Source organism: Magnolia sinica, chromosome 13 (genome assembly GCF_029962835.1).
Source record: "Magnolia sinica isolate HGM2019 chromosome 13, MsV1, whole genome shotgun sequence".
Classification (NCBI taxonomy): Eukaryota; Viridiplantae; Streptophyta; class Magnoliopsida; order Magnoliales; family Magnoliaceae; genus Magnolia; species Magnolia sinica.
Window position 1 is genome coordinate 26,288,219 of NC_080585.1, and position 15,088 is coordinate 26,303,306.

General features: G+C 38.6%; 1 protein-coding gene across 10 annotated transcripts in view; it reads left to right on the forward strand.

The window, feature by feature from the left end:
• The first annotated feature begins 1,998 nt into the window (after nt 1-1,998).
• LOC131223329 (pre-mRNA splicing factor SR-like 1) overlaps nt 1,999-15,088 on the forward strand; it is a 34,943-nt gene continuing 21,853 nt past the window's right edge. For 3 of the 10 annotated variants that reach the window (XM_058218691.1, XM_058218692.1, XM_058218695.1), the window contains exons 1-2: nt 2,004-2,168; nt 14,442-14,945. In XM_058218691.1, coding sequence (XP_058074674.1) covers nt 14,658-14,945 — 288 coding nt within the window. In that variant the 5' untranslated portion in view covers nt 2,004-2,168; nt 14,442-14,657. Of the gene's footprint in view, nt 2,169-14,441; nt 14,946-15,088 lie in introns of all 10 variants that reach the window. The other 7 variants (XM_058218690.1, XM_058218694.1, XM_058218688.1 and 4 more) reach the window with 5 other exon arrangements.

The following is a 15,088-nucleotide window of genomic DNA, read 5'->3' on the forward strand; positions in this document are numbered from 1 at the left end:
CCCATAGACTTCACTTGAGAAGTAATAATGACCATTTACCACTATTTATGCTCTAATTTTAAAAATCAAACAGGCCCTTAGACTTCTGTGATAATGATAATCATTGAATTTTATTTTTATTTTTACGCATTTTATAATGTTGAAATCACTAATCCAAATATACCTAGCGTTTTTGTACTTGCATATATTTTATCACCATTGTCTGTACTTGCATTGAAAATAAAAAAACAAGTCACCCTGAAGTGCATTTGAACAATCTTCAAAACTGAGAAACCTTAAGTTTGAAAATTTTGATATTTGGGCCATTCCTAAGTGATCTAAACCATTCATTTATTATGTCTTACCGTGATGGACCATGCCCTAAAAGAATTATTTCAAATTTGAAAAACCTACTGACCAAGTATAAAACTTTTTTCAGTATAATGTGGACCAGGACTATATTTCTATTCCAACCGTCTGGTTATCATACCGGAATCAAAAGGGCACAATTATCCTATCACATATATTTTTTCTTTGTGGTCCATCAATAGTGGAAAAGAAGACACAGTGGTGTGGATTATAGAAATATGTCTCACTTCCCGATATGCCGAGAATACACGAGGGTAATGACATCTCATCCATGTTGACGATTGTACCTGCTATGGAAGCAGTGGAAGGCCTAACATGGTCTAAAGTACACACATATATATAGACGAGAAAATTTTAAAGGTGGCGCTCATTCACCACTACTTCCTATGGTGTGGTTCAACTAAGCTTTGGATCTGTCTCGTTCTTGATCTAATGACATGAAATAATCGAGAAAAATAGATAAACAATATAAATAAAACACATGTTATAATGAGGCTCACATAATACTTTCAGTACTCACCAGCAAGAAGAGGTAGCTGTCGGAAGAGTCAGCATGCACAAGAATGTGGACTGGCAGACAAGGCAGGAAGAGCTAGGGTGGGCCCACCTGTGGTGTACATGAAATCCACTTCGATCATGGGATACATGACATGAATTTAACTATAGTGTTAAAAGCTCACCCGCATACACAATTCAGGTGGGACATATGAGTGAAAATAGTGCATGATACCTCCACCATTCAGATTGTTTCACTTATATGGCCTCACATAAATCTAGAATGGGCACGATTTTTGTCCTCGTTAATGTATTTCTAGGAGTAAGGTAATGGTTTGAGTGGATTTCACATAAATATCATAGTTGGCACCATAAAAATTTAACGGTAGACATATCCTTCTCTTGCTGTTTCTCTTGGTATGGCCCACCTGAATTACGAATCTGTTTATTGTTTTACACCTATGGTTAAATTGCTATCAAGAACCTAATGGTCGGAGTGGATTTCACAAAACATCACCATAAAGCCCACCCTAAGCCTACTCAGCCCCACTCCATTAGCTTGGTGCGCATGAAGATCTCATGTGGTACGGTTCAAGATGCCGTTACTCCCTCCCCCCTCTCTCTCTCTCTCTCTCTCTCTCTCTATAGCTGCAAGGGAGTTTTAACACTTATGTTGAAAACTTTTTGGGGCCCACTGAAATTTTGGATCTAATATTTGTGTTTTGCCTTGATCCAGGTCCATGTGACCTTATCAACGGGCCGGATGGTAAATAAATATTACAGTGGCCCTAGAAAGGTTTTTAAGGGTGGATGAATAATCAATACTTTTTTACTGTTGTGTGGTCCACCTGTGATTTGGATCTATCTAATTTTTTGGATCATGCACTAAAATAAGATAGAAAAATAGATGGACGGCGTGGATAAAACACATACATCATGGTGGGTCCCAAAGAGCTTTGACACCAGAAAGCTAGCTACTGGCTAGTAACCGCGTCCCTCAAAATGCCTCATGCCCACTTATTCGGAATTTTTCTAAATACAAAAATATCCCGACCTTAAGAACTAAATCCGATCCCATATGCCTCTCCCTTGTCGTATTTCTATTTACAAGCAGGGGTATTTCAGTAACTAAAAATCGATAGATATGTCAAACATGTCTGATATTTTCTCCCTCTCTTTCCTCCCTCTCTCAATTTCAGCTAGGGCTCCATACTCTTAACGTGCGCCTCCAGATCCCCCGCTGGTTAACGCGCGCCACCGCTGCTGCTGCTTAACGTGCGCCACCGCTGCTGCTGCTGTCGCTCCTCATCTCCCTTCAACATAAGGTCTCTCTCTCTCTCTCTCTCTCTCTCCTTCTCTCTCCGGAGATTTCTTTGGAATTTTAGGGTTAATCCTTCATTTACCGGTTCGTGTTCTGTTATATCCGCAAGTTTCTAAATTTTCATGACATATTCTTTTATCATCTTTATTATTATTATTATTATTATTATTATTTTTAAATCGATTAGGCGGAAAATGAAGGGTGCGTTTGGATGCCGTATTCAATTGGATTGCAATAAATTCAGTAGTCAGATTGAGGAATTGGGGTCCAAATTCAGATTAGGTTACTTTCAAGTCGGACTTGAAAGGAATGCAATTGCAATTTGAAGCCTACTTCATTGCGAAGTAGGAAACTTTATTAGGGCCTGGTAATTTCCCCTCTCATAATGCATTTCAATTTTGCATCCAAATGCAGCCTGAGTGCTCAACGAAATTGAATTGTGTCAGGTGCCGTGTAGTATGGTATAATGATGCCGTTTTTGGCCACGTTTTAAGCTTGTTTTGTATTGAAAATTATAATTTTATTAATCAAACCTAAACTACTGACATAATCAAACATAAGAAAGGAAGAAATTCTTCTTAAACATTCCCTTCAAACTCAATATGCTCTGAAAAGAGGAACTTGAGTTTGGAGAGGCACATAAAAGAGTTTTTAAAAGCCGAAAAAATAAAATTAAATTAAAAAGTAGTGCGGCTACAGAGATGAGTAGTGCTGGTTGTGATGAGAGGCATGCAAGTGGATGAGAAATGGAGGCGATGGGATGACTAATAACTTCGGCGAACAAGCATTTCTGCAACTTTAGTGATGTGAGCCATCGGAACAACCATCTAACACAAACGAGTTTGGATCAATTATCCAACTCAACCAAGGTTGTGCCAATTGCCCAAGACAGTCATAAGTTCCAAACAACTATCCGGAATAAATAAGAACATACCAAATGTCCAAACAAACGAGTCTAGATTAACCATCCAGCGTAGCCAAAGTTGGTAATGCAGGGGCATTTTCACACTGGGCTCGAGTGAGCTGGCCTGTGGGATGCAGGGGCACACTTGGGGCGGGCGGCTCGTGTGAGTTGGTACCCATGTGATGTGGAGCGCACAAGGAGGGTTTGGTTGAGGTCCTAACCCATGGGATGCGGGGCTTGGGCTATGAGATAAAGGGATTGATCGGCTACGCTCTATCAGTTCGAGCTCTTAGAGCAAGTGGTTAATTGTTCTGCATCAAAGTGGTATTAGAGCAGGAGGTCTCGTGTTTGAGACTCCTTACCGAGAGTGATTAATGCAAGGGCATTTTCATAGCAGGCTTGAGTGGGGTGGCCTGTGGGATGCAGAGGCACACTTAGGGTGGGCGGCCCTTGTGAGGCGGGCCCCACCCATTTGAGGCGGGTGGCTTGTGTGAGGCGGTACCCATGTGATGTGGGGCCCACGAGGGAGTTTGGCCGATGTCCTAACCCATGAGATGTGGGGCCTAGGCTATGAGATAAATGGATTGATTCACCATGCTCTCTCAGTTTGAGCTTTTAGAGCAAATGGTTAATTGTCCTGCATCATTAGGCCAATTGCCCAACACAATTATAAGTCCAGACAACCATTCAGAACAAATAAGAATGGACCAACTATCCAATATAAACAATGAGTGTGAGCCAATTGCTCAGAGTAAACAAGCCCAATACAATCATAAGTCTTGAGCCAATGCTGGGACAATGACCTAGTCCAAACAAGCCCGAATCAACTTTTTGGTACATAAACTTGTTTTGCCCAACTACCCTGTATAAATATTGGCCACATCACACATCTTGGCAATGAGAGTCTGCAACAAAAAAGCTGTCAAGTCATTGAGGGAAGTGGTGGAGAAGAGGCAAGTACATGTCACACATACAATCCAGTCAAATACCTCCAACCTGGACATCTTGCAATACTCCAACCATTTAGTAAAAAAAAATCAAATCCCTCAGAAAAGTTCTTCAGGAAAGGAAAATAATAAGAATTTCTAGCAACATCTTCAACTGGACAACAGAAAAATCAACAAGGGCGTCAACAATATATCAAAGAGGCTTCAAATCTGACAATACATGATGCAAAATCCTGTAAAAAAAAAAACAATCCGCAAGCCACCCCCTTCTTATGAATCACAACGAGTCAGTGAAAAAAAGGCCTTATGACTCTCAAAACATAAAAAGAATGAAAAAGAATGAAAAAGAACAATGAAGGGTGAAGGGAAAAGGGTTAATAAAAAGTTGTTGTGTAAGGAGGGAAGAGAATCACTACTTGTTAAAGAATGAATGGTGGAGGGAAAAGGGTGAATAAGAAGTTGTCGTTGTGTAGGGAAGGAAGGGAATCACTACCTGTTGAAGAACGAACGGTGAAGGGAAAATGGTTAATAAGAAGTTGTTGTTGTGTAGGGAAGGAAGGGAATCACTACTTGTTGAAGAACGAACGGTAAAGGGAAAATGGTTAATAAGAAGCTGTTATTGTGCAGGGAAGGAAAGAGGGAAAGAAAATAAAAGAGGAAAGAAAGAAAAGAAGATTAGGAAGGGAAACACCAGTTGTTGAGAAATATTAGTAGAATATAACTCAGAGTTAAAGAGGAAGAAGAAGATTAAAAGAAAAAAGGAAAAGAAGGAAACCACCTAGGATAAGGAAGGGAAATACAAAAAATACCAAAAAAAAAATGGCCCAATAGAAAAAAAAATCAGCAAAACGTATCCAAAGTAACACAAAAATCTGCTTCAATAGGAAAAATCTAGTAGACCCTAGCCAAGGCAACACAAAAATTAGCAAGTCTTTCAAAAAAAGAAAAAGAAAAAAAGAAATGAAGAAGAATAAGGGGAAAAAGTGTAGGGAAAAGAAGAAGAAAAACCTTAGGAGCACTTAGGCTTTGATATCATGTTCAATGGTTACATGGTGCTAATCTTGAGGTCCTATAAGAAATTACAGAGAGAGAGAGAGAGAGAGAGAGAGAGAGAGAGAGAGAGATGCTTAGGGTGTACTGAAACCCTAGCCCTCTACTCTTATTTATAATAGTAAAAACGTAAATGGGCCCCATGGGCCTTATTACATGGACTTGGGCCTCACGGACCTTATTCAACTATCAACCTTTCAACACCCCCTCAAGTTGGAGCATCCTAATGATGCCTAGCTTGGAAGAATGGTTAACCTAATCAAACCCAAGAAAGAAAAATTCTTCTCTAATAGACTCCAATATCTCCATGCAAATATGAAAGTAGTTTTGTTGGGCTTACATGGTTGAAATTGCCTCTTTGAGCATGATTTCCCTGTAGGCCTTAGTTTCATGCATCTATGTTGTAGGTTGTCTGGTTCATTCTTGGATTCATGATCCACATCAATGAGTGTCTGAGTATCCAGTTGCTACGGGCAGGGTCAAGGTGTCTGCCTTGCCTTTGTAGGATTTTGAGCTTATTGAATCTAGCATCAATCATTGGTCCTCCATCTGCTGCAATTCCTTCACCATGTCCTCACCTTCTGAATCATAGGCGCAAACTTATTCCAATGCCAACTGATGCAATCCTTACTAAGTTCTACAATTACAAAGAAGAAAATGATCTTAAAAGGATTTTAGGAATAAGATACGTGTGGATCTATGAGTATATTGAGTGTGGTTAACTATAGCCATAACTGAAAATATCTTGAGTGAGGTTAACCACGTTTGTGGGGAGCAAACCTATGACACTAGCCATTCATCCAAACCCTGGACAGGTCCCCACAGCTCCCCTGTCATCACTTACTTCCAAATATTGTTTGACATATATTTGATATTATTGAAATATCTTCGATATTATTGTTATCTCTAGCTTGGCAACGCCAATAACACTAGTAGCGATACCGATAACACCGGTAGTCTTAGAAATTCTAGACATCAACGATGTATCGCCAATGTATTGATATCGCCAATATTTTCAATTGTGTAAAATCCAGGCGTCGCTTGTATTGCCAAGTATTGATATTGGCAATGTATCGCCAATATTTTCGACTGTGTAATGACGATTGTATCACGAGTGTATCGGCGATATTTCAATAATATCACTAATGTAGAGATATCAAAGAAAGTTTGTTTATTAAAAAAAAATCTATTTAAACTTTTTTATGAGCACATTGTTGTATGCAGTTTTCAATTTGTCGTTGCTAATATTGATAATATCTCAATATTTATCATTATCACAACATGCTCGATATCAAGACGACAATCTTTCATTTCCTTTCCAGTTATTGATGATTTCTTGGCAAAATATTTTGAGTTATTGATATTCTGCAATATCTTTGGATGTTTGGATGGATGATTGGATGGTTAAATGGGATCGATGGGATGGTTAGACTGTTTCGTATGACGACACATGCTTTTAAGCCCCCATTAAATGGAAACTTATTATGTATACATTCTTTTTGTAAATTTTTTATTTCTAAATATGCAAATATGTGTGTTTTAGCATCTCCTCTACCATTTTCTCAAGTCTTCCCACATTTATGGTTATCAGCGATATCGATATTGTTTCCGTATCCCTGGCCAGCGAAGCTTGTAGCGATACCGGTACTTCAAACATTGTTTCCAACCAACCCCTCATAAATCCATAACCGAAGGCAATAAACTCCCCAGTCATGATGCAGTCTTTGATTCTCCTAGTCATCTATCAAAGAAGATATGGACTTTGATTCTCCTGTTCATCTATCAAATGCTCTCTCCACTTTGTTCCAAAGCACGCTGTTATCAGGTTCCTTCTAACATAGACCACACTGGCATCGGAAAGTAGAGTCCCTCAAGATTCTACCCCTCGAACGGAATCCATTGAACTCGGCGTCCATAAGGTTCTCCACCGATTCTGGCATGGTTCACACTAGTCCAAATAGATTAAAAAACCAGCTCCAAACCCTATAGGCAGAGGAGCAATGGTTCAGTGGCTCTCCAACTTTTAAGCACATAATAGCATATAGTTCAGGATGATCTTTCTGCTGGCTCCGTATATGGTCCGTTGTTAATACTTAATACCTTATCTAGTTACCACCCAGCAAAATGGCACTACTAGTCTATGGTTTGCACCCTATAAAATAGTTGCTTAGTATGAATCGATTGCAAGTATTTGTAACAGATGATTGCAGGTTAATGCTTGTGATGTTCTTTCTTATGCCTTGCTTTGCACCAATTTATTCTTAATGTCTTATATTTGTGGGCAACATGTAGAGATGCTCTTTTGTTTCTACTAATAGATCAATAAAAGAGTTCCTTGGATCAAGTGCGTAATTTGAACTGTAGGCTTGCTAGGTGACCTATCCCTATTGATGAGCCTTCATTCACGTTGATTGCATTTTTTGCATTGTACGATTTTCTATTGCCACTCACCATGCTTTTGCATTTTTTTTTTTTTTAAATTAATTTATTTAAATTCTCTGTGGTGTGCATAGATTTTTCCAAAATCATTTTGGACATCTTACAGTAATTCTTAAAAAATTATCAAAACTATCTCTAGTCCTTAATTTCCTTTTGTGGCATTTGACATCTTGGGCTCTTACCTTAGGTTGGATTAGAATGCAGCTTCTCTTGATGAATATTTCTTCTTTCTTTCTTTCTTTCTTTCTTTCTTCTTCTTCTTCTTCTTTTTATTTTATTTTATTTGAATGGTTCCTAGGAATATTTCTTGGGGGCAAATTTTTTTTTTTTTTTTTTTTGTAGTTTTTTTAGTCAATAATAATTTCTTAAGTTTTGAAGATTAAATGAAAGCCAAATTGGCAAATATTGTTTGCTTCTCTTTGGCTTCTGAGAAGTCAAACAATCTCGTCAAAATCTTAATGGAATTTAAAGATTTAAGTAGTTTTCTGTTTTGGATTTCATATGAAATATGAACCATGCAAGGCTCTTCTCTTAAAGAAAAGGAAAAAGAAAAAAGAAAAAAGAAAAAAGAAAGAAAAAAAACTCCTCACTTAGGGTTAATAATGAACTGCATGGGCTTGTACATAAGATTTGCTTCTCACTATTGATTTCCAAATTTTTCTTCTCCTTCTCCGGGAGTTGTAAAAAAACTCATGAGACCAGATTATCCTGTTTTCATCATCCTTTGAGGCTGCAGCATGCAAGCCGAGGGACATAGGTACATTTTTCTCTGGTCCTTGTGGTGTTGTGGGTTCGAATGATGTGGAAATCTTGGCTCTTCATGAAGCCTATCTTCCTGTCCTCGAATGCTGGCATTTTGATCATTGAAGTGGACTCAAATAAAGTCATTAAGTGGGCTCCTCAGAAATTGCAGGCTTGTGGAAAATTGCCTCTATTTGTTGTGACCCATTATTGCTGCAGAAAATAGATGGTATCTTCTGGTTCTTAAAGTGATGGCTTCCTTTTAAAAAAAGAAACGAGACAAGATACCTTGTTTAATACTTGTTCTGTAAGCATTTTCTCAATCAAGAATTTTTCCTGATGTATTTCTTATGTATTTTCTCAACCAGCTAACTTTCTTTTGTGCCCTTGTAGCAATTGACTGAAGCCCTCTTTTTGACGCTTATGCACTTTGTGAAGTCTCTATATGCTCTTTTTTGTATAAAAAACTGTGGAACATTTAAGGCCATATGATTTTTATATAGCCTATTTGCTTTATGTGCAACAATGCAAGGCAGTTAAACATGAATGAAGGCAATGTATGGGCAATGTTGGACTTTTATCTAGTTTTGTTATTTTCAAGTTGTCTTTTATGTCAACTAGGGACAAAGTAGACAACTTGTTTGTTAGAGTGAATAGGAGTCCTTTGTTGAAAATAGGAAAAAGTTTTTGACCTACATAGGTGATAGGACTATATCGGCAATGTATGGGATTGATAATACATAATGATTTTAATTATTGAATGACACTTTCCTAAGGTATTTACTATTGTTTCTTGCCATAGGATGTAGTTTTTAGTGGTGTGATCCCTAGAAGCCACTTTGGTCTGATGTCATGGGTTTGCATGGAGAGATTCTGTGTTTTTATCCTTTTAGTTGCTCTTTTATCTATTGCTACTGAATTTGGAGCAATTGAAGCTAAATCATGGCATGTTGGTGATTTGCTAGAGGATTGGAGCTTCAAAATTGCTATATGTTTATCCCTTCTTTGATAGTCTTGCTGCATCAAAACATTTTAGAATTAGTATTAGAATTAATTTCTGGGTGCTTCTCAGTCTAGTCCTATTCGATCCTCCAAAATGAGTCCGGTTCTGAAGTCAAGGACCCTATATGGCACATATGGAAATATCTGGGGCCTTTTAGGGTGGTGGCTTTCGCATGGCTCATGGGTAAAAGCAAAATCCTTACTATCGAGTATCGACAACCTGAGGGGAAGGCAAATGATTCTTCCAAATGCATGTATCTTGTGCTCACATGATGAGGAAATGGACCATATCTTTATTCACTGTGAGTACCAGGGTGATTTGGGAGGGATTTCTGATGTTTTTGAAACGAGCTGGGTGATGCCTCAAAAGAGGGGGTCTTTTGCCTGTGGCATTTCCGCAGGGTTGTGTTTCTCCTTTGTATTAGCTGGATGATCTCTCATCATCCTTCTTGTTTTCCCTCTTGCCCCGTTTTGCAATAAAAATTTGAATTACCCTTAAAAAAGAAGAAGAATGCATAGTTGGTTTGGAGACCACCAAACAGTAGCAATCTTAATTTACTACAAAGTGAGATACTTGTTATTTGAAGGTTGTATTTTAGCAAAGGCAGTCCTAGTTTTAGTGTGCTTTAATTAACTTGAGGGACACGTTCTGTTAGATTAGGAAACTGTCCAGCAGTCTATTTACAAATTATGTAAAGCAATTATTTGTAGTTTTGTTAAATTAAATAAAAGACATTAGATTACTTCTGTCGTGTGACTGGATGGTTGAAGTGAGACTCTTCAATGGGTGGTGAGATTCCACCTTGAAGGACTGTTTGATTTTATCCTCTATAGTTACTTCTTCAACCATAGCTTATTCTCTATTCCATCCTGCAGAGTCAGAGAGAGATTCTTCAGTGTGGTGCCGTGACCAAGGTTCAACGTACCAGTATTGGCGTATGTGTTGGCTGGCCCCAAAACTGATTTGAATCAGTTTTTATCGTTGTGTCAATGCTCATATCAGCTGAATTGTTGTGAATTTTTGTTTGTGTAAAAGAAAATAAAAGGGGGGAAAAACAGTAACAGATAAAACATAAAATTGGTAAATGCTCAATTCAATACTTTGTCAGTACCTGGGTGATTTTACTTAATGTATTTAGTAGTCTGTAAACCAGTTATTGCAAAACATTGTGTATTTATGTGCAGAAGTGAAACAGATGGCATATATTATATATACTCTCAAGAGTACATGTACAGTCACACAAGTCTACATTTGATACATTATAGACTATATTATGGATCACAGGCAACGATATAAATTATTGATAGTAGTTGATACTTGAAAATGTAATATAAACCTAATAGTCAATTTATATAGATCTAGCTTAACTTCACACACACACACACACACACACACACACACACACATCTTGCATGCAATATTGGCATAATATAAGCGAAAGATTAAATGGCAAATAGAAAACCCAAACATCTGATTATTTATTTATTTTTTCTTTTTTTGGAACAAATTTTTTATTAAGAGAGCACCGAGATGGTGCAAAAACAAACTACAACTGAAGCAAAAAAGGAAAAATTACAATCTTCTAAAGATTTAATGCAAGAATCCCATTCCACTACAAGAAGCTTTGCTTTGAAGAAGACCTCCTCTGCCTTGGTGGGCTCATTTCAAAAGCACCTTTTGCTGGGTTCCCCGCAAATAGTCCATAATAAAACCACCAAGTCAACCTTCAAATAGCTTTTACTTTCCTTCCTAGCCATACTCTATGGCAAGGCAAAAAACAGCTCTCCAGTTGACTTTTGCATAACCTGTGGCATATTGAAAAGGCCAAAGAAGTAGCTCCACACCTTTCTTGCGAATGAGCAATGCATGAGAAGGTGATTAATTGTCTCAGCATCCTCCATGCACATGACACACACGTTGGGAAGAATCATTAACTTCTTTTGGAGATTGTTGATGGTAAGAATTCACCCTCTTCCTGCAAGCCACTCAAAGGCCGCAACTTTTGGAGGGGCCGCATAGTGCCAAACATTTTCCATGTGCTCATGGGTGCCATTCCTTTCAAACCTCTGAAGAGACTCATAAAAGGACCATACCGAGAAGCAACCTAATTTATCCTTTAACCATATCATTGTGTCCCTATCTTCTCTTACTGGTACGTGAAGGTGAAGACAGTCAAGTAGCCTCACTAATTCTTCAATTTCCTCATCTTGCATGTTTCTTTGACATGGTGGAGTCCACACCACTTCAATCCCGACAAAAGAATATCATTTGAATGTAATGCAAAATCACCTAAATATCCATTCAAAAACACGATTAGACTTATATATATATATATTTTCCTGCTAGGGCCCACATCGCTCTTTCACCTTGCACATTCACTTCCATCTTGGCTATTATGGTCTTCAACAATATAGTTTGCTAACTAGGACTAGGACTCGGCACCAAGTTAGGTCAACTCGAGACTTGATGGGTTGACCTGGTGGGTCAAAAAGTTAATTTTTAATGTATGTTCATCATAAAAAAATTGTATATAACTTCTCCTACTCCCTTCTCCTTCCTTCTTCCGTCTTTCTCCTCTTCCTTCTCTTTATTGGGCTGAGTTGACTCGCTGAGTTAGCCCCAAGTCGCGCAAGTCATATGCAAACCACATGCACCTCAACCTACTCACTAGGGCTGCAACAGACGTGGATTGCCCGACTGTAGGGGATTCTCGCAACCCTATTCTCTGTGGGCATCACTGTGATGTGTGTTACATCCACTCCATCCATCCATCTCGCTACCTCATTTCAGGGCATAAGCCCGTGGCACAGGAAATTGTGGGGACAAAGACGCCCACTGTTGAAACCTTCCTATGGCCCATCGTTATGTTTATATGCCATCCAACCTGCATAAGGTGAATCCAACCGGGATGAAAAGAAAAAAACAAATATTAACTTGTTCCAAGACTTCTGTGGCCCCACGAAGTTTTTAATGGACTTTCAATACCCACTGTTTCCTGTGGTGTAGTCCCCGTAAGCATTGGGATCTCCCTCATATTTGGGCGTGTGCGATAAAATGAGTCGGTGAAAGGGATGGGCGGAGTGGATATAGCACATACATCACGGTGGCCCCACATAACTTAGGGCTGTAGGAATCCCCTGCATCCAAGGCTCCAGGCATTCTGCGTTTGGCTGCAAATTGGGTTCAAGTCAACCTGATTTGGGTTGTCTGGTCAAGTTGGGAATAATCGCATGTATTTTGATCAGATGGGTAAGTTGTGCTGGGTTGGGGTTAAGTATAGAGGACATCAGGTTGGAAGTCATGTTGGTTGGGTTGCGGGTTGGGTCCTCTTAAGGTTGGGTAGGACTCAGGTTGACCCTCAGGTTGATCCAACCCACACGAGTTTCACCCCTATTAGTGACTGACCAAATTGGTGACTAGGACGAGTCCTGGGTTAACTTCTGTGTTGGCGAACTATGTTCAACAATGTATCCATCCCCCTGAGCACAACTACCCTAAGCAGCCACACAACCTAAACACTTCCAAAATTAACATCCGATGTAGACCTACTAGCCCTCAGCTTGGTAAGTGAATCTGCAACCTCATCATATCTTGGAATGGACGGAAAAGAAATAGGGAGCTCCCTGCACCGATCCAAACCTCTTCTATGCAATCAGTAAGGCTCCAAGGAAACAGTCTGCCTTTCACGCAGGAAATCACATTATAAGAGTTCCCTTCAATTGCAATTGGGATGAATTGAGCCACTTCACTTATTTAACAACTTCACTCTCTCTTAGGAGCAATTGCCTGAGCCCTAGGTGCATTAGGTTCTTTGGATTGTATGCAGACTGATATGTTGGTCAATCGTAGACTTGTCTTTGCATTGTTATTGTGGGTAAACATGACAAGCATCTAGTGCCATTGCTTACATCCAGTGTTTTAAATATCGACGATATCGGCCGATATATCCCACGATATTTCTTATATCCCACCTGTGCGATACAAAATGCACAGGTAGTGGGATTTATCCCATATGTTCGATCTGGTGAGCATTTTTAATTTTCGATCATTTTTTATTTTTCTTTAAATCATGTTAAATCGGTGTTGAATTGTTACGAATCCATGTTTTGTATGAAAAATCATGGATTGAGAGCTTCGATTTTGAGATTTGGAGGAGAAGGACCAAGTTGCGGAAATTTGAAAAAAATTAAAATTTTCCCAATTTCTCGCAAATCGGTTGCAATATTTGTGTCCAAACATAAAATCAAACATGTATGTTACCTGATTTAGTGATTCTTCTTTTTCTTTTGAATGTAGTGCTTATGTTTTCACATGTCTTCTTACATTTATAAATTATATGAATATACTTTGAATATACTTGCATCAATTCAGTTAGACAATGCATAGAATAAGACCCCATATAAAGAAAACCTATTATGTGCGCTTGTTTTTTTTGTAATTTTTTGATTTGTAAGTGTGTATTGATGTCTTTTTTAACAATCACTGAAATTTCATTGAAAATTTTGACCAATTTCCAATGTTTCCCCATTTTTGCAACAATAATGATACATTACGCGATACAACCGATGTATCCCATGCAATAACAGATACGTATCCATATCCCAAGGGTGCGATACGTAATGCGATACCGATATTTCGAACACTGCTTACATCTAACTTATTAGTAATCTCCATACTATAGCATACTATATCCAGACTGTTCCTTTGATGGGCTCTATCAAGGATGGCCTGTAGGACATATCCCAAAAAATACACCAGATCCTAGCTACCAATAGGAGGAATTCAGAGGGTCAGAGAAAAATCCAACCAGCGGTCAGCATTCGACGAGCAAAAAGAAAGGGTATCAGAAATCCTCCAATTATCATTTAGGATTGTCCGATCATCATGACTTTTAGGACATGGCCCATCCACGTCAAGGTCCAATTGGGAATGACTGAATGTTTTTAAGTGTCTGCGATGTGTTTGGAGGCAATTTACTGGATCTGTTCCTTACAAGTAGCATGCTATTTCTTTTGCTATGGAGTAAACATTTGAACTACGTATCGCTTCTTATCACACATTTTTGCCATTGTTTGTTTGTTTGTTTCTTTTCCCCTCTTCTCTATCAGAAGTAGAAAGTGCAATGTTCTTTTAAGTTGAATATTCAGTGTTCTTTTAAGTTGAGTATTCTAATTCGAGAAATTGTTCTTTCAGATTTTGTGGTCCGCTGTGGGGATGGAGGAAGATGCTTGGGTGGTTCCTTCCTGATAATCTCTGCACGGCACAATTGCATTCTAGAAAGATCCTCCGTTACATATCTAAAAGGGGTTTGATCATCTACTTTGTTCAGAGGCTTTTCCACTATCTAATTAACCCATCGTATTTTCTCCACACTTCAATTTTGTTGACTGGTGCTACGTTCTCCTAGTTATGGAGATACAGACCTCTGGAAAGCCTATAGATTCTTTGCTAGAGAAGGTCCTTTGTATGAACATTCTTTCTTCCGATTACTTTAAAGAGCTTTACAGATTGAAGACTTACCATGAAGTTATAGATGAGATCTACAATCAAGTTGATCATGTGGAGCCATGGATGACTGGAAATTGCAGAGGCCCTTCAACTGCATTTTGCCTTCTCTACAAATTCTTTACCATGAAACTCACTGTCAAACAGATGCATGGGCTATTGAAGCATTCTGATTCTCCTTATATTAGAGCTGTAAGTATCTGTCCTTTTGGATATCTTTATGGCGGTTCTTTCAGTGCATCCATGTAGGCATGTTCTTTCTCGAGCTATTCCAGACATGGACATTTCACTAGGTATTAGATGCAACAGTTTGCTTGTCTGCCATATTAGGCTGA